Source organism: Micromys minutus (genome assembly GCF_963924665.1).
Source record: "Micromys minutus genome assembly, chromosome: 25".
NCBI classification, from domain to species: domain Eukaryota; kingdom Metazoa; phylum Chordata; class Mammalia; order Rodentia; family Muridae; genus Micromys; species Micromys minutus.
The window spans coordinates 38,069,585-38,093,965 of NC_137960.1; the positions used below are offsets into that span (position 1 = coordinate 38,069,585).

The following is a 24,381-nucleotide window of genomic DNA, read 5'->3' on the forward strand; positions in this document are numbered from 1 at the left end:
GGCGTGTAGTATGCATACACGAAGGCAAATACTCATACACATAAAACGTAAATAAGATAAGATGGGAAAGAGAGACACAAAAACTATCTCAATAAGTCTCAAGAATTGTGTGTGTGATAAAGGCATCAGCTATGAGCCAGGAAAAATAGACAGTGTGAAAAGTGCAGTAAAGGCTGGTTCTTCACCAGTCAGAGCTACAAGCAGGAGCAAACCAATGGCTTCCAGTATCTGTATCAACAAAGGAAAAGCCAAGTTCCTTGGCTTATGAGCCTGAGAGAAACTGCAGAGACTCCACTGAGACCAAGAGGAAGCCCCCTGCTTAGGTCAACACTAACACTGTGACGGCACTCTCCGCTCACAGGTTGGTAAAAATCAGGAAAGCACATTCTCATCTGGCGGGCTACTCCCATAAGTGAAAGAAAAGACAAGATGAGGGAAATAAAAGGAGGCATTCAAAGAGTAGCTTAAAGTGGAAGTTGTCCTGGGATGTTTGGTCCAAAAAATCTGTAGCAGGCGTTAGAAAGTAAACTGCAAACAAAAGAGAGGGGATGTTCCTCCCTGATCAGAATAGGGTTCTCTGGAACGCATCTGAGAATTCTGCATATGCCTTGTGCACGGCGCTGAGAAGTCCCTTCCTGGACTGCCATTCTTCTCGATGGAGGGCCGGACTTCCCGTATGCAGGTGAAAAAGGAAGTGTCAGCCATCTTGGCAATACAATGGCCAAGGAATAAACTAAATACAGGACAAATCAGGCATTTTCTCTAGAGTTTGGTAAAGCTTTCCCTGAAAAGAAAAGTGAATTTGACCCTACAACCAGAAGTTTAATAGAAGGATTTGTTTTTTTGTTTTTGTTTTTATAGCTTTGGTAGAATGGGAGAGAGAGAGAGAGAGAGAGAGAGAGAGAGAGTTCTTTAAATGAGTATTAAGAAGTCTAAAGTACAGAAGGTGCAGAGTGCCTAGGTTAAACGCTCATTTACCAACTCATTAAGGAGTTGGTAAAACCATGCCCACGGAAGTGGGAAAAAGATGAGGTATCTAGATCCATATTTAGAGCAAATTGTGCAATAATTAATCCAAAGAGTTTGAGAAGGCAGGCAAGGCAACGTTTACTTGGTTTTCATTGTCTCCATTAAGAGAATGTTCTCTCTGCTGAAAGGGTGGGACTGACACCACAAAGACAGCCATGAACCCTTTGCTGGGGAGAGACATGGGCAGAGAGCATCTGTGAGATCTGTATATAATTACCTTTGCATAATCGCTGCTCTCCCATGATGAATGGGAGAGATTTCACAAAGCCAAAAATGGTGTATCCATTCTTTTTAACCCAGAGGTGGGGAGCCTGGGGGGAAAGATTTCTGACTCTGGAGCAGAGGGCTCAGTGCTCAGCTTCAGAATCTCTCCAATGTATCACAATATATCATTGAAGGAACCACAGTGTGCACTTGAAAGAAAAAGAGATTAGTTGACCAGAGGTTCTGGGAAAATCCAGCAGCCTGGTGGAAGAAGATAGGGGAATTCCAGATGTGAGTCCTGGGTCCACTCTTGAGGACAGAGAGCTTTGGGAAAACACATCTTCTCTTTGAGCCTTTGATTTTCCAAGTGAAAGTGGGGAAAGAGAAGGGGGTAGATAGTTCCATGAGAACTAAGGACGATAGCCTAACTGAAAGCTCCAAGGTCAGTAGATTAGAAATATCCCATAAATTCTCATCGTTAAGAACAAACATCAAAACCAATAGTGAGACATGACTGTCATAAAGCACATACGCTCTTGGATGGCACCGAAAGATGTAATGCAGGATTATAAGAGCATGCCCTCCCTCCAGGCCATCTGTGGCCCTTTCCCATGCATTTAGGAAATACTTTCACTGCTAAGGGGGAGAACAGGTGGCAAATTCATGGACTGTCTCTGGGGGTGGGGGGTTGTTTCAGATATTGCTGGTAACAACTTTTCTTAAACAGTGACTATTGATGTATGATCAGCTCTGTGGTGGAGTTAGAACCTACTTATTCTGAAGACTTCTGCCATTTTTTAATGAGTCCTCATGCAGGAAGAGATTGAGCTATGGCCCATCTTAGGGTTTCTATTACTATGACAAAGCACCATGACCAAAAGCCGAGATGGGTTTATTCAGCTCACACCTCTACATTGTTGTTTATCACTAAAGGAAGTCAGGAAAGAACCTTAAACAGGGCAGGAACCTAGAGACAAGAACTGAAGCAGAGGCTATGGAGGACTACTGCTTACTGGCTTGTTCCCCATGGCTTGTTCAGCCTGATTTCTTATAGAGCCCAGGACCAGCAGCCTAGGAATGACACCACCCACAATGGGCTGGGCCCTCCCTATTCATCATTAATTGAGAAAATGCTTTATAGCTGAAACTCATGGAGGTATTTTTCTTCTACTGAGGTTCCTTCTCTCTCTCTCTCTCTCTCTCTCTCTCTCTCTCTCTCTCTCTCTCTCTCTCTCTCTCTCATCACCACATGCTGAGGATAAAATCCAGATCCTTGTGTAAGCCAAGCATGCACAGTCTAGAAACGTGGAGCTTCAAGGACACTAGATAAGAGCTCTAGCCCTGTGCTACATCTCCAGGTTTTCTATGCTTGGTCTTTATAACATTATATTGATAGGCCTCCCCAGTATGAAAGAACAGCCAGGTAGGGAGAGAACACTCCTAAAATCATAAATCATGAACTTTCAACTATCCAAGCAGACATGCAGAAGACAGGGAGCAAAAAAGAATTAGGCCTGGGGGTAACATTTGAAGAGAAATTCAAATATTTATTTGGAATACAAGAAGCGTTCACCTAAACAGACCTCTGACAATACCTAGATATGCATCAGAAGACACGGGTTAGAAACAGGTGCAAGGTTCCTGCCCTGCTTTTGAGTTCCTGTCCTGACTTCCTTTACTGATAAACAGCAACGTGGAAATGTGAACTGAATAAACTCATCTTGCTTTTTGGTCATGGTGTTTTATCGAAGCAGGTGCAGGTTTGGTGCCGAGGAAATAAAACGTAAAGGATAGTTTTTAGTTTAAAGCTGTTAGCTCAGCATTGACCTTGTGGTCATGTGCCAAGGCAAACGTGTGGCTGGGTGGGTAGATACTGCAGGGGCGAAGCTGAGTTTTCCCACTAGTGGTGAAGAGTTAGCAACCGAAGTTCTGGGCGCCATTGCTAACTCTGACTCTGGCACAGCAACCCAGCCCAGGGCCTTCTTGAGCATACCTCGGCTCTTCTGTTTGAGTAAACACAAGCATTCTTTTAAGGCTCAGTCTGCAGCAATGATGACCCAGTAAAACTAATATCCCGCCCTTCCCATTCCCACGGGAGGCCAGTTGATGAGGCCCTTCCTTCTCCCTCCCACAGTGCCCAAGGCACAGTGGCTGTCAGTCAAGCTTCACTAGTGAATGTGTCAAGCAGGTTGTGTGATGTACAGAATATCTCAGGCAGGTGGTGGCTGTGCCACGAGGAGTGAACAGCAGAGCCGCAGTGTGACAAGGGGACATGCGTGGAATGCTGTGCTCTGCAACTGTGTAGAGCGTTTTCTGTGTTTGAAGTCACTTGCTGATCTGTTTTCCTTGTGCACCTCTGCCCTGACAGTACAGCCTACACTAATGGCCTCGGTTTACAGATGGGTTATGGAGTACTGTAAGCCGTACCCCATTTCCAGAAATAACAACTCTGTGACTCAAATATATTTACAAATACATAGACCATATAGCTAGCCTCATTCCATGACCTGCTCGTGGTTTTATTATCCATTTATTTTATTCTATATCCTGCCCCATGACTGGTTACCTGGTACCCCCCACACACCTCAATTCATACAACTGTCTCCCTCCAGAATCCTTTCTCCCTACTGGATGCCCCACCTCTTATCCCACCCTTTCCTATTGGCCAAAGAATTTTTATTGACAAGTGATGCATCCATACAGCACAGAAGATAATTTCTCTACACAGATGAGCATCCAGAGTCTCTGGTGCACTGGGCCTGGAGGCTAGAGGAGGTGAGATCGTCCCTTAGGTTTCTTCTGTGTCCTCTCATGGCTGCATTTCTGGGGCATGGAGAAGCAGAGATCTGGCACCAGGAAGACCACGTTCGCCTAAATTTTACCATCGGCATGGTTCTTTCTGTGAAGACAAGCAGAGGGCTTGTGACCCATCAGTTCCTAGACCCATGGGAAACTCCCTTCTTCTGAATCACACGTGTGGTTGTCAGGATTTGGTCCCTGAGAACAAGTCCAGGGCTCCATCTTCTGCACTGGCTATAGAATCCGAGACTTGGATGGGCCATGCACCGCGGGCCAGAGCTCCCCAAGACCCCGAAAACCAGGGACATTTCTGCTCCGCTATTGGAGCTTGTGGTTCCATTGGCCCTCAAGAAGGGCTGAAGAGCATCCCTGTTACAACTGAAAAGTCTCAGTGGAAACGTAATGTGTATGCTTTCCGTGGCTTTCTGAAGGCCCGACCTAGTCCTTGGGGCAGATCCTTGAGAGAGGCAGGAGAGTGGGGAAAAGGGCAGACAGAACTATCATCCTGGGAGAAAGTCAACTGGCAGAACCTTTCCTGGTTTGACGATGAACCTCTTCCTGAATTGCTCTTCCGCAAAGACCCCTCCCCTTCTTCCTAAATCCCTCCCCAGGTTCCTCCAGGGCATGTGCATCCTCAAAGCATCTTCTTCCTTCCTCACTCTCAATTCCAGTTTTGTGAGGAAGCTTGGACTTGGCATCTTGGCCACTCCCTCTGCCCTCCACGGGGTGTGGCTTACAGTACCCCATAACCCATCTGTAAACCGAGGCCATTAGTGTAGGCTGTACTGTCAGGGCACAGGTGCACAAGGAAAACAGATCAGCAAGTGACTTCAAACACAGAAAACGCTCTACACAGTTGCAGAGCACAGCATTCCACGCATGTCCCCTTGTCACACTGTGGCTCTGCTGTTCACTCCTCGTGGCACAGCCACCACCTGCCTGAGATATTCTGTGCATCACACAACCTGCTTGACACATTCACTAGTGAAGCTTGACTGACAGCCACTGTGCCTTGGGTACCATGGGAGGGACACAGAAGGGTACCGGTGTGTCTGGCTTAAAGGCATCTGTACTGTGGCTCCGCCCCTTCTTTTGGAAGACAGTGGTGCTGTGTAATGAGTCCAGGAGATAGTCTGTCCGCTCGGCTTTTTAATAAAATATGAATGGCTCAGTTTATGGCTTCCACTATTCAAACAGCAGTTGGGCCTACAAGGAATTATTTATTCGAATGCTTCCCACCACTCATTTCCAGGTGGCCATGCTACTCCGGCAAGCCTTCCCTGAATTAGATCCTGGCTATAGCACCGAGGGTTCAGGTGGCGCTGGATAGAGGCTCCTTGGGATGATGACCAGCTGGCACAAGAACCTATCAGCTGCCTTTCTTGTCACCACAAAGGGCCCCTCGGTCACTCCTAGGACAGAAACTCCTGGGCAGCAGTGTGAGAGCCGGTGTCTGTGCGAAACATGTCTCACCTTCTTTCAAAAGCATACAGGTTGCAGGGAAACAGCCATTCCCGTTTCACACTGGCAGACTGGAGATTTAACAGATAGACCAGAGCAAGCCTTCCTGACACAGTTCGATCATTATTAGTTCCATTTTGCAGATGAAGAAGCCGAGGCCGAGAAGCCCGTGCCCACTCTCTCCCACATTCTATGTGATTTTGGTAGCGTTCTTGGCATCTCAGGAGGTAGTGTTTGGAAGGTGTGGGCACTCCAGCCGAGGAGTAAGCAGGTGGTCAGTGGGGGTTCAGTCTAAGACCTCCACTCGTGCTGTGAAGTGGCCTTCAGGTGGGACAAGACTATGAGGCCTTTAAAACCTTGAACACCTAGGCTGCATCTCTCCTTGACCCTTGAAGGAGCGCACAGTGCTCTGTGCTGGCCTGGACTTCAAGATCAATGTCACATGTAACCTGCCAAGGCCTGGACACTCACTGTGATAAAACGCAGTCTGACTCACTGAGCTGCAGGACAGAGCTGGTGTCATCAGAGTAGAATGTGAGAAGCGTCAGAAGGTTTGGGGGTTACTTTTCAAGTTGTTGATGGCTTTCAAGGGGAAGCTAATATGTTTTTACTGTTCTGTTGCTGCCAACTATCATTACTCAGAGAAAATAGATTTCAGGGAAAAAATATTCATTAAATATTACCTGATACCAGATTCCTACAGAAAGCAGTAGTGGGTTCCATTAAAGGATGAACTTTACTCCCACAGCTGACAGCTGATTAATGTGTTAATTAGAAGCCCTGCCCCAACCCCTGAGTAGCCCAAACTTCCTAAGCCCATAATGTGTGAGTGTGTGTGTGTATGTATATATACATATATATATATATATATACATATGTATATACTGTACCATGTATGTAACTTAGTGGCTTATATACTGTGGTTCTGACCTTGTACACTAAAGTGAAGAAGTCTCCTTTGCCCACATGAATAGCTTGCTTTCTTCCCATAGCTCTGAAGAAGTCATAGGAACCCCAAGCCATGCCTGGATACCAGGGTGCTGGTGTCACGAGGAAGCGGTAGCTTTGCTAAGTCGTTGTCTTTTGAACAGTGGAGCGGTGTGGATTACTGCACATTTATTTCACAGGAAGTGAGTGAAGCCGTCAGCCACGGGAGCTTATAAGTTCTGCCTTGGCATTCTGCCATCAAAGTGCACCAAAGGAAATGTCCCTTTTTTGTGTACAATTGGACCCATCTCAGGAAAGTTAACATTCTTCTGGAGGGCTGCTGTGCTACAGTTGAAGGGAACTCACGTGCTTGTGTGACCTTATTGTCCTGCTGGTGATCCAAGATGTATTTGTGATCTGAAGAAGCCTGCTCAATGGTTTCTGCGGACTGTTTGGTCCTCAGATTGGAGATGTAAAACAGCAGCATCCTAGGACCAATCTGAGACCGGTGAGGGAGAGAAGGGTAGCCAGACAGGCCAGCTTGCAACAGTCGCAAGGCAGTGAGTGATGGAGCCCATGCAAATCACTGCAGAGCTCTGGGACCTGGTTAGACTCCTCTTAAAACGTCTGAAGGAATTTGGGTATTTCTTTACAGAGTGTTGCACGGGATCTCGAAAATTATTGTAGCAATATAACAGGATTGAAACCCGTCGACAAAGAAGGGAACAGTAGCTTATGAGTAACTCGATATGTGTTTTTGCACATGCAAATGTGATTTTATTAAGGAGAGGTGCAGTGTATGTTTTCACATAACTACCATGGCTTAAATAATCAGCTTGGGCTCCTATGATGAAACCTTTAATTACAGAAGTGTTGTTGCTGGCTGTGGAGTGAGTAACGGCCCTGGGTTTTACTATCACACATGATTTAGCCATTTGTACCGTAAATCCACTGACCTCATCTTAGATGATGTGGCCTGTAAGACACACTTGATTGATTATTTCTTAAGTGACAGGGTTTCTTTTTTTTTTTTTTTTTTTTTTTTTTTTTTGTCTCCTTTCCTTCCAATAATCTTTTGCTTCATTGGAAAACTTTCCCATATTTTTAGGCCAGTGTTCTGAGCTGAAATGTAAACAAAGCCTTATTACAGTCAAACCCCCTGTACCCCCAAAAACAAGACAGTTAGGCCACGCTGAAGTGGACACACTTTCAAAGGCTTCAGGAAAACCAACGATAGGATGAAGCCTTTGCTTTTTATGGAAAAGTTCAAGAAAATTGCATTTTGTTTTTGGTGCTTGTAATTATTTTTATGTGGGAAAGGATAAAATATAGTGGAGAATTCTTATTTGATCATTAGGATGGTCCGTGAGTGTTATTTACTAACAATTATTAAATGTGAAGGGAGAATTGTTCAGTTATAGTTAGATTTTTTTTTTTTTTACCCCACTTGAAAAATACTTATTTTGTTTGAGGAAACAGGAATCCTCTGTAGGCCAAAAAAAAAAAAAAAAAAAAAAAAAAAAAAAAAGAAAAGAAAAAAAAAAAGAAAAAAGAAAAAGGAAAAAAGGAAAGAAAGAAAAAAAATCTGGCAATTTAAAAACCAATGAATGATTTCACAAAACCTTTTCTCTTATTGTTTAAGAGCAAGAAAAGTTGTGTCCAAACAAAAAATGTCCAAAGGACACACACTAGAAAATTTGTGTGTTATTTTAATTAAAGTCATTGGTGATTTTTTTTTTTTCAGATCGTGAAGAAAGAAGCTATGTTTGGTCCCTCAGTTCATACTTACACATTTATATTTTAGGCTTTCTATGTATGCATGCTATTAAAACAGAAACATATAGTTTACTTAACCTTAATCTAGAGAAGAAATGTGAGAGTCCCTGGGTGTGGTGGTGCACACCTTTAATCTCAGTGCTAGGCAGGCAGAAACAGGCAGATCTCTGTGAGTCCCAGGACTTCTGGGGCTGTCACACAGAGAAACCCTGTCTTGAGAAACAAACAGAGGCGTGTGATGATCTGCTGTGTTCTGTAGAGTGGTTTTCATGTATTTATAACCAAATGTCCCATGAGTCCCAGAGGACCCTAGAACAGTGTTGGTGAGAGAAAGCAGATATGATCGTTGGAATCGCTGTTTTAATCACTTTAACGGCACCTGGTGGCAACAGTTTTGATAGCTGTATTGCAGGAATCCCCTTCTCATCAAAATCCACTTGAGAGTGTTTTCATGTCAGGATTTTAGAAGTAGTATTTTGAAAGGACAAACAAAACAACCAAGAATATCAATGAAAGAGAAAAGCCACTGAGAAGGAAAGAGCAGATTTACACGTGCAGGTCCACATCTGCCTCTCGAGCACCCATGATCGCACGCTAGAGTGTCACCACTGTTTACAGCAAGGGAGGCTGACAGATGAGAGGTGTAATCAAATGCCCAACACGTGTTGTTTGTGCATGGCTGATGTGGCCAATCATTATTAAAATGCATCTTTGAGCCATATGAGTTTATGATGGTTAAAAACGCATACACTCGTGCATGCACACACACCGGAGAACAAACTCTTTGAAATCAAGGTCTCCCTTAGAACAGCACTGGAGCTATTGCTAAGCTGCAGGGAAAAGTTCAACACACTCACAATGGCGCTGAGTTTTGCAGTCCCTTATCTGATGCTGTGTGGCTTCAATGCTATGGGAATGAGAGAGAGAGAGAGAGAGAGAGAGAGAGAGAGAGAGAGAGAGAGAGAGAGAGAGAGAGAGAGAGAGAGTGTGTGTGTGTGTGTGTAAAATCCTGTCAAGGAAAGTGAGGGCCTAGAACTATTGAAAATTTTGACATCTGTTTATCTGTTTATAGCGACGGCAAGATCACTCATATTAATTCTTGTTTAAAATGCCATATGAAGGGAAGACACTTGTGCAAACAAGAGTCATATTTGAATTGTAGATCATGTCTTTGCCATCTGTGAGAGCTGATGGTGTTGCAAAATTAATGTGTTAATGAAATCACAATAATTTCTCCAAAGTAATGGGCTCTGAAACCGAGAAGGACTATTTTTTGAACTTTGGTGTCTAGTGATTTTCAATTGGGAGAACATCTGAGCCTTTAAATTAGCTCTGCAGCCCAGCTTTAAAATAAATTTGGTGGTATCTTTTTTTTTTTTTTTTTTTTTGCCAGGAGTAGATCTGAAGGGGGTGAAAGCCATAACAACTTTTGGAAAGTGTTCTCTGGTGTTTGAAAAGTTGTTAAATAAGACTGTCTGCCAAGAAATGTCACCAAAATTCTGACTGCCGAGAAAGAGTGGGCAAACAGCTCAAAAAATAATTCTAGCTTGCTGCAACATCAAGGGTTGGGAGAGCTGAACCTCACACAGACTTCATGACTAAGTCCAAGCTTCTCCTTGGAAGCCAGGCATGGCTGTGTTCAGCCTGTTATGTGATTGGTTAGCACAGCACACCCTCTCCAACCACTTTATTGGATACACTGAATAGCACAGTGGCTTTTACATAAGGAGAATTTTAAGAGGTTATGTTGCATGATTACTGAACTCCCTGGAGATTCCCCTCCAACATTATTTAGATATGTATTTCCACGAGCCTGTTAGTCAAGTGAAAATATGAAGGCAAGTGTACTGAGTAGTTACCCTATAAGGCAGGTGTATGTAACAGGTGTATGGTGCAGGTGTACAGGGCAGGTGTACAGAGCAGGTGTACAGAGCAGGTGTATGGTACAGGTGTACAGGACAGGGGAGGTTACCGGGCAGGTGATCTGGGTAAGTGTCCTTCCTGGACAGGTATACTCCATTTTTGTCAGAGCCACCTTTCAAGTTGTTTCTAAACTGTTAATGCAGGTTTTTGGAAAAGGTGGGGAGAGAATGTGGTTGTTGCTAATTTTGAGGCTCCTATTTATAAAGCAAATTTTTCATTTCACAGACACTTCAGAAATGTACCCTGTAACAGGTATCCCTCAACTCATTTGGGAAATTATGGTAAAGTTTAATAGAGCCTTTATGTGAAGCATGAAACGCCATGTACCCAAGAAAGTTGTTTTATCTTACCTGTTGTGGTTTCTATTGCTGTGTTGTAGGTGTGTGACTGGTGTAAACACATAAGGCATACAAAAGAATACCTGGATTTTGGGGACGGGGAAAGAAGGCTTCAGTTCTGCAGCGCAAAATGTCTCAATCAATACAAAATGGACATTTTCTACAAAGAGACACAGGCCAATCTTCCAGCTGGGCTCTGCAGCACGTTACACCCTCACATGGAGAGTAAAACAGAAGGCACCGGGGTGCAGCTGCTCACTCCAGACTCTTGGAATATCCCGCTAACAGATGCTCGGAGGAAAGCCCCCTCCCCCGTGGCTGCAGCTGGCCAAAGCCAGGGCCCTGGCCCATCCTCGTCCACCACCGTTTCTCCATCTGACACTGCCAACTGCTCTGTCACTAAAATCCCCACACCAGTGCCCAAGTCCCTCCCCATCAGCGAGACTCCAAGCATCCCTCCCGTCTCAGTCCAGCCACCTGCTAGCATCGGACCTCCGCTGGGTGTCCCGCCTCGCAGCCCACCCATGGTGATGACCAACCGCGGCCCAGTGCCCCTGCCCATCTTCATGGAGCAGCAGATCATCCAGCAGATCCGCCCGCCCTTCATCCGAGGGCCACCGCACCACGCCTCCAACCCTAATAGCCCCTTGTCCAACCCCATGCTCCCGGGCATTGGGCCCCCACCAGGTGGCCCCAGGAACCTAGGCCCCACTTCCAGCCCCATGCACCGGCCCATGCTATCGCCCCACATCCACCCGCCAAGTACCCCTACCATGCCTGGGAACCCCCCAGGGCTGCTGCCCCCGCCGCCCCCGGGCGCGCCTTTGCCCAGCCTTCCCTTTCCTCCGGTAAGCATGATGCCAAACGGCCCGATGCCGGTTCCCCAGATGATGAACTTCGGGCTGCCGTCGCTGGCCCCGCTGGTGCCACCCCCCACGCTGCTGGTGCCGTACCCAGTGATCGTGCCCCTGCCGGTGCCCATCCCTATCCCTATCCCTATTCCCCACGTGAACGATTCCAAACCCCCCAACGGATTTTCCAGCAACGGGGAGAGCTTCGTGCCGAGCGCCCCGGGCGACTCATCGGCGGCCGGAGGCAAGACTGGTGGTCGCTCCTTGTCCCCCCGGGACTCCAAGCAGGGCTCTTCCAAGTCAGCCGACTCGCCGCCCGGAAGCTCCGGCCAGGCTCTGAGCCTGGCGCCCTCGGATCGCGGTCGTGGGGAGGTGGTGGACCTGACCCGGCGCGCGGGCAGCCCCGCGGGCGCGGGAGGCCAGCCGGGCTTCGCGGGCGTGCTGCACGGCCCGCAGGACGGCGTCATCGACCTGACCGTGGGCCACCGAGCCCGGCTGCACAACGTGATCCACCGCGCGCTGCACGCTCACGTCAAGGCGGAGCGGGAGCCGGGGGCCGCGGAGCGCAGGACCTGCGGCGGCTGCAGGGACGGCCACTGCAGCCCGCCCGCCGCCGGCGACCCCGGCCCGGGCGCCCCCGCGGGTCCCGAGGCCGCCGCCGCCTGCAACGTCATCGTGAACGGCACCCGCAGCGTCCCGGCAGAGGCCAAGGGCGCGGAGCCCCCGCCCGAGCAGCCGCCGCCCCCCGCCCCTCCCAAAAAGCTACTGTCGCCCGAGGAGCCCGTGGTGAACGAGCTGGAGTCGGTCAAGGAGAACAACTGCGCTTCCAACTGCCACCTGGACGGGGAGGCGACCAAAAAACTGATGGGTGAGGAAGCCCTGGCGGGGGGCGACAAGTCGGACCCGAACCTTAATAACCCCGCGGACGAGGACCACGCCTATGCTCTGCGGATGCTGCCCAAGACCGGCTGCGTGATCCAGCCTGTGCCAAAACCCGCGGAGAAGGCTGCCATGACGCCGTGCGTCATCTCCTCGCCCATGCTCAGCGCTGGCCCCGAGGACCTGGAGCCGCCGCTCAAAAGGAGGTGCCTCCGAATTAGAAACCAGAATAAGTAAAAACAAAAAGGTTTGTATGTCCACCTGGGCGCTCCTCCAAGAGACAGTGTCCCTCGCCTTGCTCCTTAGAAGGCGGAGGTGAGATGTAGCCCCTCTTTCTCCATGTGCTTTGGGTGGCCAGGTACCAGCGACAACAGTTTGATCCAACACTTACAATAGTGTTGTTTAGTACACACCATCACCAGTTTACTGCCGAGACACAGCTAAGAGGCAAGATCACCCACGCCCTCGAATCTGGGTTGAAAGCACACTCTGTTTTGTTACACACTATTTTCTTCTTTTTGGGTTCATACCTAATTTACCCAACTAGAAAACGGGGCATGGAAGAGGGGATTACTTGAAGAATCTTAGTGTACAGTTAGGAGGTTGAAAGGCAGTCTAGAAATATCTAGGTAACCCATCAGCTGGGCAAACATCTAGAGCCGGTACAGTCCCTTTGACAGACTCTAGCTTCTCAAAATGACCATATCTGGGGGCTAAAATGAGAAACTAGCCTTCTGGTCAACCTACCACTTCCCCTTTTCAGGGACTCTGGCTGTCCTGATGAATCCCACTTCTACATGAATACCTTGATGGAGCGGCAGGCACATCTCTGTACCCTAGGACTTCTGTACCCTACTTACTACCCAGTGAGCCAACACTTCTGTGAGATGTCGGGACAGCACGTGAGCCACTGTAGTGACCTTTGCCAATCTAATGGAGTAGGCATTGGTAGCAAACTACCAAGAAGGAAGCAGTGGCTGAGAGATATTTGCTCATCCGGAGCTTGTGGGTGGAGGATCCAGTGCAGACTTTAGACCCATTCAGCCAATCTCAGAGTGTGAGCTCTCCCACCTACCCAAGCAGGCAACAAGCCAAAGCTTACGCTGTTTGTTAACCGATTATAGAAAGGAAGAGAGAAATGGGTATTCCCCCAGCATTTGACTGAGACACTGCTCCTTCCCTGGGCTGGGAATGTGCAAAGTAGGTACACCACATCCTATGGTGGGGGGTGTAAATCCAGGCAGGAAGGAGGCCTGGGGGAGGGGACGCAGGAGGAGTATTCTCCACACAGTATACAGGCTCTTTCTTCTGAGTGTTTTTCCTGATATTTCTTTGGAACTAGATCTTCATTCTCCTAGTGGAGAAAAGGATGAAGGACCTTGTCAAAGTTTATGGGACCCGTGAACAGAGTGGCTATTCAAATCCAAGTTGTGAAATCCAAAGTGAAATTTCCTTTCAAGCACTGTAGGAGAACCAGCTAACTAGTCCCTCCATCACCACAGTTACAAAAGCTCTCTTATCACCTTGAGGGAAAGTTCACAAATCACAGCCAAGAGCCTCCCCTCACCAACTTGCCCGGTTTTTCATTCTTGTTTTTCCAGACACAAACATGATCCTAGACCACCAACCTGTTGCTTGCATGGTGGGAACGTAGGCTCTTCAGTTACAGAGCGAGTGAGCCCCGAACCAGAGAAGAAGGCTTATTGGCTAGGGTCAGGGTCTTTTCTTGGCCACCATGGTTTAAGGTCTCCTTCCTATTGGTGGCTTTGCCAGTGGGAGCAGAACACCAGAAATTAGGTCACCATCCCTTCCCCATTAGCCTAGATTTCTTCAGTATGAAGGCAGGCAGCCTTGGCCTTTTTGTAGTCAAGCCAACTAAAAATGCCCTGGATAATTTAATCTATTTGACAATTCTTTGAGTGAAGGATTGACCTGTGACCCCCTCCCCTGAAAAGTGAGCACCTTCAAAAAATGTTGGGAATTCTCTCTCTCTCTCTCTCTCTCTCTCTCTCTCTCTCTCTCACACACACACACACACACACACACACACACATACTAAGAGAACAGACAGAAACAGCAACACACCCTATAAGTATCCAAAGACCAAAAGGTCACTAAAAGCTTAAGTTGTATGAATGTCTGTTTGAGTGATCTATGTTTCTGAAGGAGTCGTCGGGAAGGGTCTTTTTTGTGGATCAGCATCACTACTAAAAATGTTACTTTGGCAATAACCAAGTCTAGAAGATTCTGTGACAAAATTGCCTTGTAACTCTGGTGATTGGAGAGTCCTTTTCATCGTGGGTCTCCCAAGAAATTACAGCTCTTTTTGAAAGTCAGGCATGGGTTTTTGAGGGCTGCGAAGAAGAGGCAAAACAAGAGACTTAAGGGAGTGGGGGCATGTCTCCAGTAAGTCAGAGGGCACCCAAGTAGATCACTGGTCCCATGTTACCTTAGGACACAGCCTCCACCTGCTGTAATCCACTCTCCGGGTCTTCTGATTTGCTGCACACAGAAGATGCTGTTTTTGCTCTAACCCTCAGGAGCTCACATGGTTGGGGAAGTTGGAAATACATCTATGAGCTAAGGACTGAGTACTCATTGTGCCCTAATAGTGAGCGCTCCTTGGCGACAAGTTAAAGCCAAAATGAAAGCATTGAAAGGATAAAAAATAAATAGAAACAAGAGCTGGGGAGATGCCACCGTGGGTGAAGCACTTGTCACACAACTACAAGGATCCCCAGTCCCATGTAAAAGGTGACATGCATGGTGTGGATCTGTAAATCCCAGTACTGTAAGTCAAAGATCCTTATGGAGGTCTTGCTGGACCCCATATACCTAAATCAGTTGTCTCAGCTTACCTTACCATACCATACTTTTGAAGAATACATTTTGAAATCCGAAAGCCACTAGATTTGCCCTCAAAGAACTGGACACATTGGTTAAATCCCTGCAGACTGTAGACCGTTGACTCCCTCTTCCATTTTGAAATTATTCTGTCCCCTCTTTCCCGACTTTCTTCATTCTTGTATGTTCATATGGTTACAGGCGATTCCAGTGGGCAGATGTTTCTCCCATATGCAGAACTGATTAAGTTTAGTTGAAGATTTTTAGAAGGTTGTAAACTTTCTTTAATCGCCAATGTTTAAAGCTAGAAATACCAATCCTGCTGCCTCAGTAGCTAGAAAAAAAAATTCCCCACAAATAATAATGAAAACAACGTATGAACACTGTTTAAACTATTCTCCCCACACAGAATTCCATTGGTAAATGGAATAGTCTCTCCTTTGCTGATGCCTGGAAGCTTTCTCTGTAGCTGTCTAAACTCAGAGGAATGTTTGTACTTGAATCCTTATAGTTTACACTTATTTATCGTACATTGGGGAGTTTAGAGTAACCATGTGTAAATTTTTGAAGATATTCAAAGAAAATATCTTCATTCCTTGGTTTTCCAGGGAAATAACATATTTTTTAAACAAAATAATCGGTGGGAAAATGAGAACCAGCAATAACCCCTTTACCCTCATTCCTTATGCTCTTGGAGCAATAGATCTCCACAGTTCCCTCTGCTCTGTGGTTCCCAGTCTCTTACATGTTTCTAGAGCTGTGGAAGTGGGTAGAGAGAATACATGATTCTTCATTCCTGGTCCAGATTTCACAGTGTTTCTCCCTGTTCAGCAACAGGGGAGACGCTGCATTTGAAGAAAGCTGGAGGTTCATATCATTTGGGCATCTCGGTTATATAGCCACAAGCCTCAAACCACTCTTTCAAAGCACCGGGGAACCCCCAAAGGATGTGATATGGTACTCTCACTGCAGGATTTGTTTCTCACACTGAAAAATCCAAAACAACAGCCTCTCTTGGAGGACATGGGAAAGTCAGAATAATACCATGGGTTCCCACTTTTAAAGAAAAGAAAAACTGTAACAGAGTGGAGGAAGAAATTGGTACAAGTAGGAATTCTCCATCCCTAGGTTGGACCCGAGCTGTTTATGCTGAAGTATTTAGTGATTAGAAATACCCACTAGGTGACAGAACCTTAACTAAAGGTTATCTTATCCCTCGGTTTGCACTTGGCATAGTGCTGGGTGGAAGGGCTACAAAGAGCCACCAGGCTGATTTGTCTACACCTAGACCTGGTGAGAACATATAGGAGAGAGCCGGTGTGATCACCAGCTTTCTGAAAGAACAGTGGTAAGATGAAGCACAGAAACACTTATCCAACGAACTCCCCATTTCCTGTATCTTCAGTACCAGGGGTTTGTAAATGGTGGGACCTTACTATGCAACTTTTAGATACTTTGTCAGTGAGGTTTGGATGGAAAGTGGAATAATTTGTGACCAGGTGGTTAGTGCTTTGGGACAAAGCTATAACCTTCATTAAAGAAGTACCAGAACCGAATTGAGACAAGAGAAACATTTGGTGCAGAACCTTGCAAGAGAGACCCACTCCATCCTGTAAGTGTGGTGGTACTCCATCCTGTAAGTGTGGTGATACTCCATCCTGTAAGTGTGGTGATACTCCTAAGTGTGTTGGTACTCTGTCCTGTAAGTGTGGTGGTACTCCGTCCTGTAAGTGTGGTGGTACTCCATCCTGTAAGTGAGGTGGTACTCTGTCCTGTAAGTGTGGTGATACTCCATCCTGTAAGTGTGGTGGTACTCTGTCCTGTAAATGTGGTGGTACTGCATCCTGTAATTGTGGTGGTACTTTATCCTGTAAGTGTGGTGGTACTCCATCCTGTAAGTGTGGTAGTACTCCGTCCTGTAAGTGTGGTGGTACTGCATCCTGTAAGTGTGGTGGTACTCTGTCCTGTAAATGTGGTGGTACTGCATCCTGTAATTGTGGTGGTACTTTATCCTGTAAGTGTGGTGGTACTCCATCCTGTAAGTGTGGTAGTACTCCGTCCTGTAAGTGTGGTGGTACTGCATCCTGTAAGTGTGGTGGTACTCTGTCCTGTAAGTGTGGTGGTACTCCATCCTGTAAGTGTGATTGGTGGTACTTCCCAGCTCTTCTAACACTTACTTCAAAGTTGGTCTCCGTTCCCCTGATCTGGTCTATAGGTAGCCTTCAGAACTTCCCTGAGAGAGTATACGGCATTATGAGCGCACTCATCATTTAGGGGTGTTGAGTCCATAGGTTTGGAATCCATCTACCTCTGAAGGATTTGTTTTGCATAGTTAGTAAGCAATATGTGGAAATGATTTTTTTTTCCTTGTTGCTCCAAGGGGGCTGAGTTAATTACCAGTTAAAACTGAAAATTTGGTTTTTGGCGGTTTTTGCCATGGACCTAACTAATGTCACAAAGCCACAGTTACCGAATACCTTTAAATGATTACTTTAGTGACACAGTACAAAAAGTTAGAGCTCCCATATCCAGTGAGGACCTGTGGTGACAGAAAGAATATAAAACAAGATAAGATACAGGTTAGATACCACCCGGGCACCTGAACTCCCAAAGCTTATACAATATGGGGGGAATGTTGCTGAGACAAAGGGTCGATGCTCACTGGAGTCACAGAAGTGGACAGGTGAGTGAAACTGTCATGGGTGGGGGGGGGCTATAAAATCTGAGGAGAGCATTTCAGTTCCCCAGCATGAAGAGAAGGGGGGTGCTAAGGAATGGAAAACAGGAAACATTTGACCCACTATTAACAAGCAAACCATTACCCAGAAGGGCCCTGGAAATAAGTGGAAGGCCAGGTGTGATAACTGAGTCCCTTGTCACACTGAAAGTGGCTGCCTGTGACATGACTCAGTCACTCACACCCACTCTCATGCAGATAAACCTTGTGAAGAGGTGGAGGTGTCCAAGGGACCCACATTTATGCCAGTGTGGAACACTTGGCTGGTGTGTGGGGTATTCACCTCCACACGAGCACTCTCCCTTTCCTGACTCCCCTGATCAAAGAGATCCTGCCCAAAGGGTGGGAAGGTTTTCCTTCCCTGTGTCCTGTCCAGAGGTCTTTGCCTCCTTCAGATGCCATGTTAGTGTGCCTCTGTGCATGGATGCTAAGGAGATACATTTATGTGTGTGCAAAGTATTTTAAGTGCTTCAAAAGGCATAAAGGCAATTCATTCAGACAAAGAAATAAACCAGCTTTAAGAGAGAATACAGTTGGTATGGGCTATGTATGGGCCAATCAGATGGCAGCTCTAAATACCAAGCAAGGGGTGCTCTTCTTTGGATTTCTGGATTTCCGTAGCACTGATGTGAAGGGGGAAAAGAGCTCGTGAACCCAGAATGCATGGCCAACAACAGAATGGGAACAATATGTTTTAATTTTTTAAATTATTTTTATGTGTAAAGATATTTTGTCTGCATGTATGTCTGTGCACCATATGTGTGTAAGTCCTCATGGGTGCCAGAAGACATTGGATCCCCTGGGATTGGAGTTACAGGGGGTGGTGAGCTGCCGTGTGGGTGCTGGGAATTGAATCCTGGACCTGTGGAAGGGCAGCCAGTGCTCTTAACCATGGGGCCATCTCTCCATCCCCAACCCAGATCATTTTAAAGTTTGTCTAGAAAATGCTACAATTAAAAAGATTGGAGCAAAAGCAGACCACAAAATAAATCTTGGGGTTAATACCTAGTGCTTGTAAATAGTTCCTAAGTGCACGTCTAACTATTCTTAAAAGGTCCAAGTGTGCAGTCCTTCATGGGGAGAAGATCCTAGGAGCAGAACAAATGGCCAGGGCTCCGGCGAATCCAAACCTGGCTGTGCCCACTGTTGTCTCATCAGTGTCCCTTCAAACCTCCCATGGCAAGTTGTGTTATGCTTGGGGTAAAGCGCAAAGCAAAAAGGTAGATGCTGGTGTTTAAAGCATCACAGGCGGGGCCATGCTGAGGAACTCCTGATGTGCAAAAGACACATTTAAAAAGTCTGTGGTTCTCTCCTTTGTTCAGCTCCCTTCCCCAGAGCCAAAGATTTTTTTTTTCTCTTGGAAAAGAGTGGCTGTCCCATCTAGCATGTGTGTCAATTTGTAACTGATCTCCAGTGTTTCTAAAATGTTACCATCTTAGGCTTGAGACAACCCACAATAAGAAAGTACCTAGAAGCACACTGGCTAAGCTGCTTTCCCCGAGAGAAGAGCGGCCCTGTATTTTATCCTTTCTTTCTTGCTTTAAAATTCAGACGGTAACGGAATCGTTTTCTAAAGGAATCTGTACATTCATGCTTTAAAACTTGTGCAGACTGGGTGTTGTGCGAGAAAGAACGATCAGGTTCAAGTTTCCCTGCAAAGTTCTGCCTGCCATCAACAAACTCTTTTGATATTTTAAACCCATATTTAGAGTAATTTTGAGATATTTGGAGCACATGTGGTTAAATGTAAAAACTTCATCATTACGATTTGTTAGATGCTTATACTTTAAATATTTATAAGTCATTTTTAAGTACTTGATCCAAAAGCCATCTCCCATAGAATACCGTAATTGCATGGTATCCAAGCTCTACTATGGAAGATTTGGGGAAAGTCATAGCATGCAGGCACATTTTTCCTGCTTTTCTGGTTTTAATTCAAATGCCATTCTTAGTGGATTCGGCTTTTTTTTTTCTTTTAATGTGTCAAAACCCTTAAACATGATTGGTTGTCTGCTATTAAAAAAAAAATCTCCCAGTACTCAAAAAAAGTAAAATGTTCTCAGTTGAACCAACTTGAGTTCGCTTCTCCTGAGAGTAGTTGTGAGGCTCCCGTTGTAAGGCCAGATCTCAATCTGTGAGCATTGAAGCCTGAAGCATTAGATAGACTCTTTCTCCAGAATGTCTCCAGGGCAACTTGTTGGTGGATAGAATGGATTTGTTACATTTGCCTCCAGTCAGTCTTTGGAAGGTGAGATTTAGTGGTCTTTGTCAGTAGGAGCCTGTTTGGGCACTTTTGAAAAAGAGGAAGGGGAGAGAACCTTCCAAACACACAATCCACTTACCTTCAGAGGTCATAAATCGGCAGACTGCTCACATGCCCCCGGGGCTCACACTCTTTTATGACCAGCAAAATACAACCTTCTGGTAAGGATAGAGGGAAAAGAAGGCTTAAGAAGGCTCATAAACCTGCCTGAACATCTATTAGCGCTTACCAAACAGGGTTTTCATGAGCTAAGTGTAAATGAGTCAGAAACATATAGATAGAGTTTCTTTTAAAGTACACATGGGTTTAAAAATTAAAGCCAAAGTGCTTGGCAAAATAAGGTTTGGTTTTAGCCAAACCCCAAATGTTTGAGAGGAAAAAAAAATTGTTATAGAGTTTGCCAAACCAAAAATATACCCAGGTCCCTCCATTTCTCCCATTTGATATGATGACATCATAAACATGGGTCTTAATGGCTTTTTTCACATCCTCCAAGGTTTGAGCAATGTGAATCTCAGAAGATGATTGAAAAAATATGAAAACCTGGAGTAGAAAAACCTTAAGGCCCTGTACATGAAGACAGGGCTACTGGTTCACAGTCTTGTCCTGGTTTTGAGAGTGTTCTTTACCCATGAGCACACACCGTGTTGTTTGTCTCGGTTCTGTGTGTTTGTGGATATGTGTGTGCTATCTTTTGTACAGAAATAACTTTTTTATTTCTGAGATAGAATCGTATGGAATCCAGGCTGGCCTAAAACTTTCTTTGCAGCTGAGGGTGACTTTGAACTTGTGATCCTCCTGCTTACCCGCCGCCCCCCCCCCATCAAGTGCTGAGATTATACAAGTAAAGCATCATGCCCATTGATATGGTGTTAAAGATCAAACCTAGGCCTTCACCATGCTAGGCAAGCATTTACCAGCTGAACAACATCTCTAGCCCCAAGGAGTAAAAACATTTTAAAGTCATTTATTTGGTATTTATAAATCCCTGATTTATAATTAACTTATATATTACAATCCATAAAACCTAAAAAACAGTTATACCCCAAAACAGAGGAACGGAGACCATTCTTTTTGCTATTGGATTGTTCGGAGATTCATTTCTCCACAGGCTAAAACACCTATTTTCCACTGGCAATATCTAATTCTTATTGTGGTTATTATATTTATAGATAGAGAAATTTTAAAAATGGGGGGTTGCAAAATGTTGGGTTGGGGGGGTCTTTATTTTAGAAGAGTTAAGAAGCAAGAAATAGCCAAAGCACCCTTTATTAGAGGTACCATGTGAACATGCAAGCTACTATGTTACAGAAACATGGACTTCCATGAAGAATAGGCTGGGGTCAAGTTCCTACGGTTGTACCAACTGCCTGCTTGGGGATAGACCGAGTAGGTGATTGAACAGCTCAGTGACAAGGGTCTCTTGATGATGCTATTTAAAGCATATGGTTCAGTTAGCTTCTCGACCCAAGAAGGGATGGGGGCTACTGGGCAGGGTCAGAGGCCTGATGTCATGGCACAGGTGCCTCTAAGAACAAGCTGTGCTGCCCTTGAACAGAGCAGAGGGCTGGGCCGTGGGCCACAGAGGGTATGGGAGAGCTAGGAGGAGATGGAGATGGGGGACAGGAGGTGGAGGGATTGGTTCTGCATGCAGTAGTGACCTGGGGCAGAGGAGTGACAATGAGATCTGTTCATAGACTGAAAGGAAGCGAGAGAAGACTAGTTTGGTCTTGGAATTTTGATGTCAGGCTAGTATTACCAGCAGTATGTGAGAGATGTTGGCTGCCGTATCTCTGTCTTAAGCACGTGAAGACATCATCGCAGGGCAGTGGAAAACCTTCTTTGTCCCAGGTAGACCTAAGGGGACCTCATGGCTTGGAGTAGAAGGTAATCTTACAGCCAACAGCATTCCTCGGTCAAGAAAGGGTATGATGATGGGCCTTAGGTTGCCATGGAAACGGGAGTTCAGCTTCCCACCCCTCCCCACCCCAGCTAGCAGCAGTGACCTGAGGCTGGCTGGGTAAGGCGTGATGTGGGATATTGTCTGTCAGTCTTCACTTGTGTGAGGGAGTTGAGAGTATTAGGGGGCTGCGCAGAAGTCAGGTCTATTCTAGACACAGACTTCCCTGATGAGGGCCAACAAGCCTTCAGGGACACCCAGTGTCTGCTTTTGGTCTGAAGAGTAGTAGAAAGGCCCGTAACAGGGCAAGTGGAGATGTTAGCTCTCAGACACCTGCAGACATGTTCTCAGAAATTCAATCCAATCCTCCCAGGTCATGTGGCTCAGGAGATTCTCTTACATCCATTTCCCCCTCAGTGGCTGTAGACCTGAAACCTCTCCAATGTGGTAAAAAGTAGACTCCTGGGAGTGAAGGAAGCCAATAGCATAGTTTGATGGGGTGAAAATCTGGTTCGAACCTCAGTGGGTCTTTTTGCTACAAGGAAGAAGTGACATCAGCTCTGTAAAGTCCCTTACTGTGTCGGGACAAGATTTCTGTGAGAGCAAGCATGTAAAGAGACATGTATAGTGTAGGTGCCTCGCTTGTGAAAGTGTGGAGTTGCCAGATCATCGCCCCAGGGCAGGGTCAAGACCTGCCTGGATTTGAGAACCAACCGTTTAACTCATGAGCTATGATTTGGACAAGTTTTACAGCATCTCTCGGCCTGCATCTTTGTCATTAAATGAATGTACCAATTAATGATCAGATACTCAAGTTGTTTCTGTAGCTGTGTTCCGTGTACTTCATACTGGCAACAGTCTTGTACGTGTGCCCCTTTCGAACCCATCTGCTGGCTAAAGAGAGCAGACACAGAGGTGAACGGAGACTTGTAAATGGTAAATAGTGCTGTAGCTTGTCTTCCTTGACACGTATTTAAGAGAAACAGTGACCCCAATCCATAGAGTGAGATTCCCGGCTCCAGGCGCATGCTTACTGTAAAGACTGCCCCTGTGGCTCTGACACCCAGAACTTCTACCATTGTGTGTGCTCTGGAAAACAGTGCCATGTTGTTCAGCTCAGAGGTTAGAGAGGCCATGGCAAAAGTCCCATCCGATTTCTCCAACCACCTGGAGCACAGGCTGAGACAGGAAGTAGCTATTGAAGGTCAACTTAAGAACCTGACTCCTCATCTCTCTCCGCCAGGACACCGGATCTGTCTGATCAAAGCTGCTTAATTTCCACACCCTGCACCAAGGACCAGCCCCACACTGTGCTACCCCTGCGTGGCAGTCTCGCTCTGAGAGCGTCTTTCAGAGAGGAATTAGGCATAAATGCATATCTGGACTCAAGGGTCGCACGGCTGCAGAGTAGCAGCCATTGACCACGGCCTCGACCTTGCTGATTTGAGGGGAACCGGGTTTCTTGTTTTTTACTTTTTCATAGTGCTGTTCTCACTAATGAAAAGCAAATGCATGCTCTCTCTCTCTCTCTCTCTCTCTCTCTCTCTCTCTCTCTCTCTCCCTCTCTCTCTCTCTCCTACTGTTCGTAAAGAATACATAATGTGTGAGAAAAGTTGCTCTTTTAAACCTAACAAATTAAAATCTACCATGAGTCCTCAGGCCACACACCTTTTTCCTTTGGGGTTCCTTCTTTGTCACCTAGAATGACTATGTTCAGAAACACAGGAGATCGCAAACTCTATTTTTACACAATGACATCTGGCCTCTGTCACCCAAGGTGCAGTTTTGGCAGTGGCTTTTCAAGATCCTGAGGTAGAGATCCGAGTTGTCACTCAGCTCATATGGATTTAGCACCAGTAGCAGAGACATGGGGACACCTGCTCAGATAGTCACAGAGAATGTGGGGAGCAGAGCTATAGAAAGGTTTTTTAGCTGGCTGTGGGCATTGGACAGGATTTGAATAAAAACACACTTAAAAATTTATTTTTGCTTTAGATTTATTTTATACATGTGAGTACACTGTCGCTGTCCTCAGACACACCAGAAGAGGGCATCTGATCCTATTACAGATGGTTGTGAGCCACTGTGTGGTTGATGGGAATTGAACTCAGGATCTCTGGAATAGCAGTCAGTGCTCTAACCACTGAGCGATCTCTTCAGCCCCTCCCCACCAAAAATTATATCACGTGCATAGGGATGAGACTCTCTGAAACTGGAGTCACAGATAGTCGTGACATGTAGGTGTTGTGAGTCGAACCTGGGTCCTCTAGAAAGAACAGCAAGTGCTCTTAACCACCGAACCATTTCTCTAGTCCTGAAGACACACTTTTTTTTCTTATCAGAAAACATATCTGGTTTCTTTGCTAAGTTATAATGGACCTGCTCACTGGCCAAGGGGAGAAAGTAAGGAAATGAACAGGAACGGAGAACAGCTGCCCCTGAGAGGGGTG

General features: G+C 46.0%; 1 protein-coding gene across 1 annotated transcript in view; it reads left to right on the forward strand.

The window, feature by feature from the left end:
• SOBP (sine oculis binding protein homolog) overlaps positions 1-24,381 on the forward strand; it is a 167,169-nt gene that overhangs the window by 137,117 nt on the left and 5,671 nt on the right. Inside the window, exon 6 of the mRNA XM_080937831.1 lies at positions 10,499-12,434. Within this exon, the coding sequence (XP_080793957.1) occupies positions 10,499-12,424 (1,926 nt within the window). The 3' untranslated portion in view covers positions 12,425-12,434. The remainder of the gene's footprint in view (positions 1-10,498; positions 12,435-24,381) is intronic.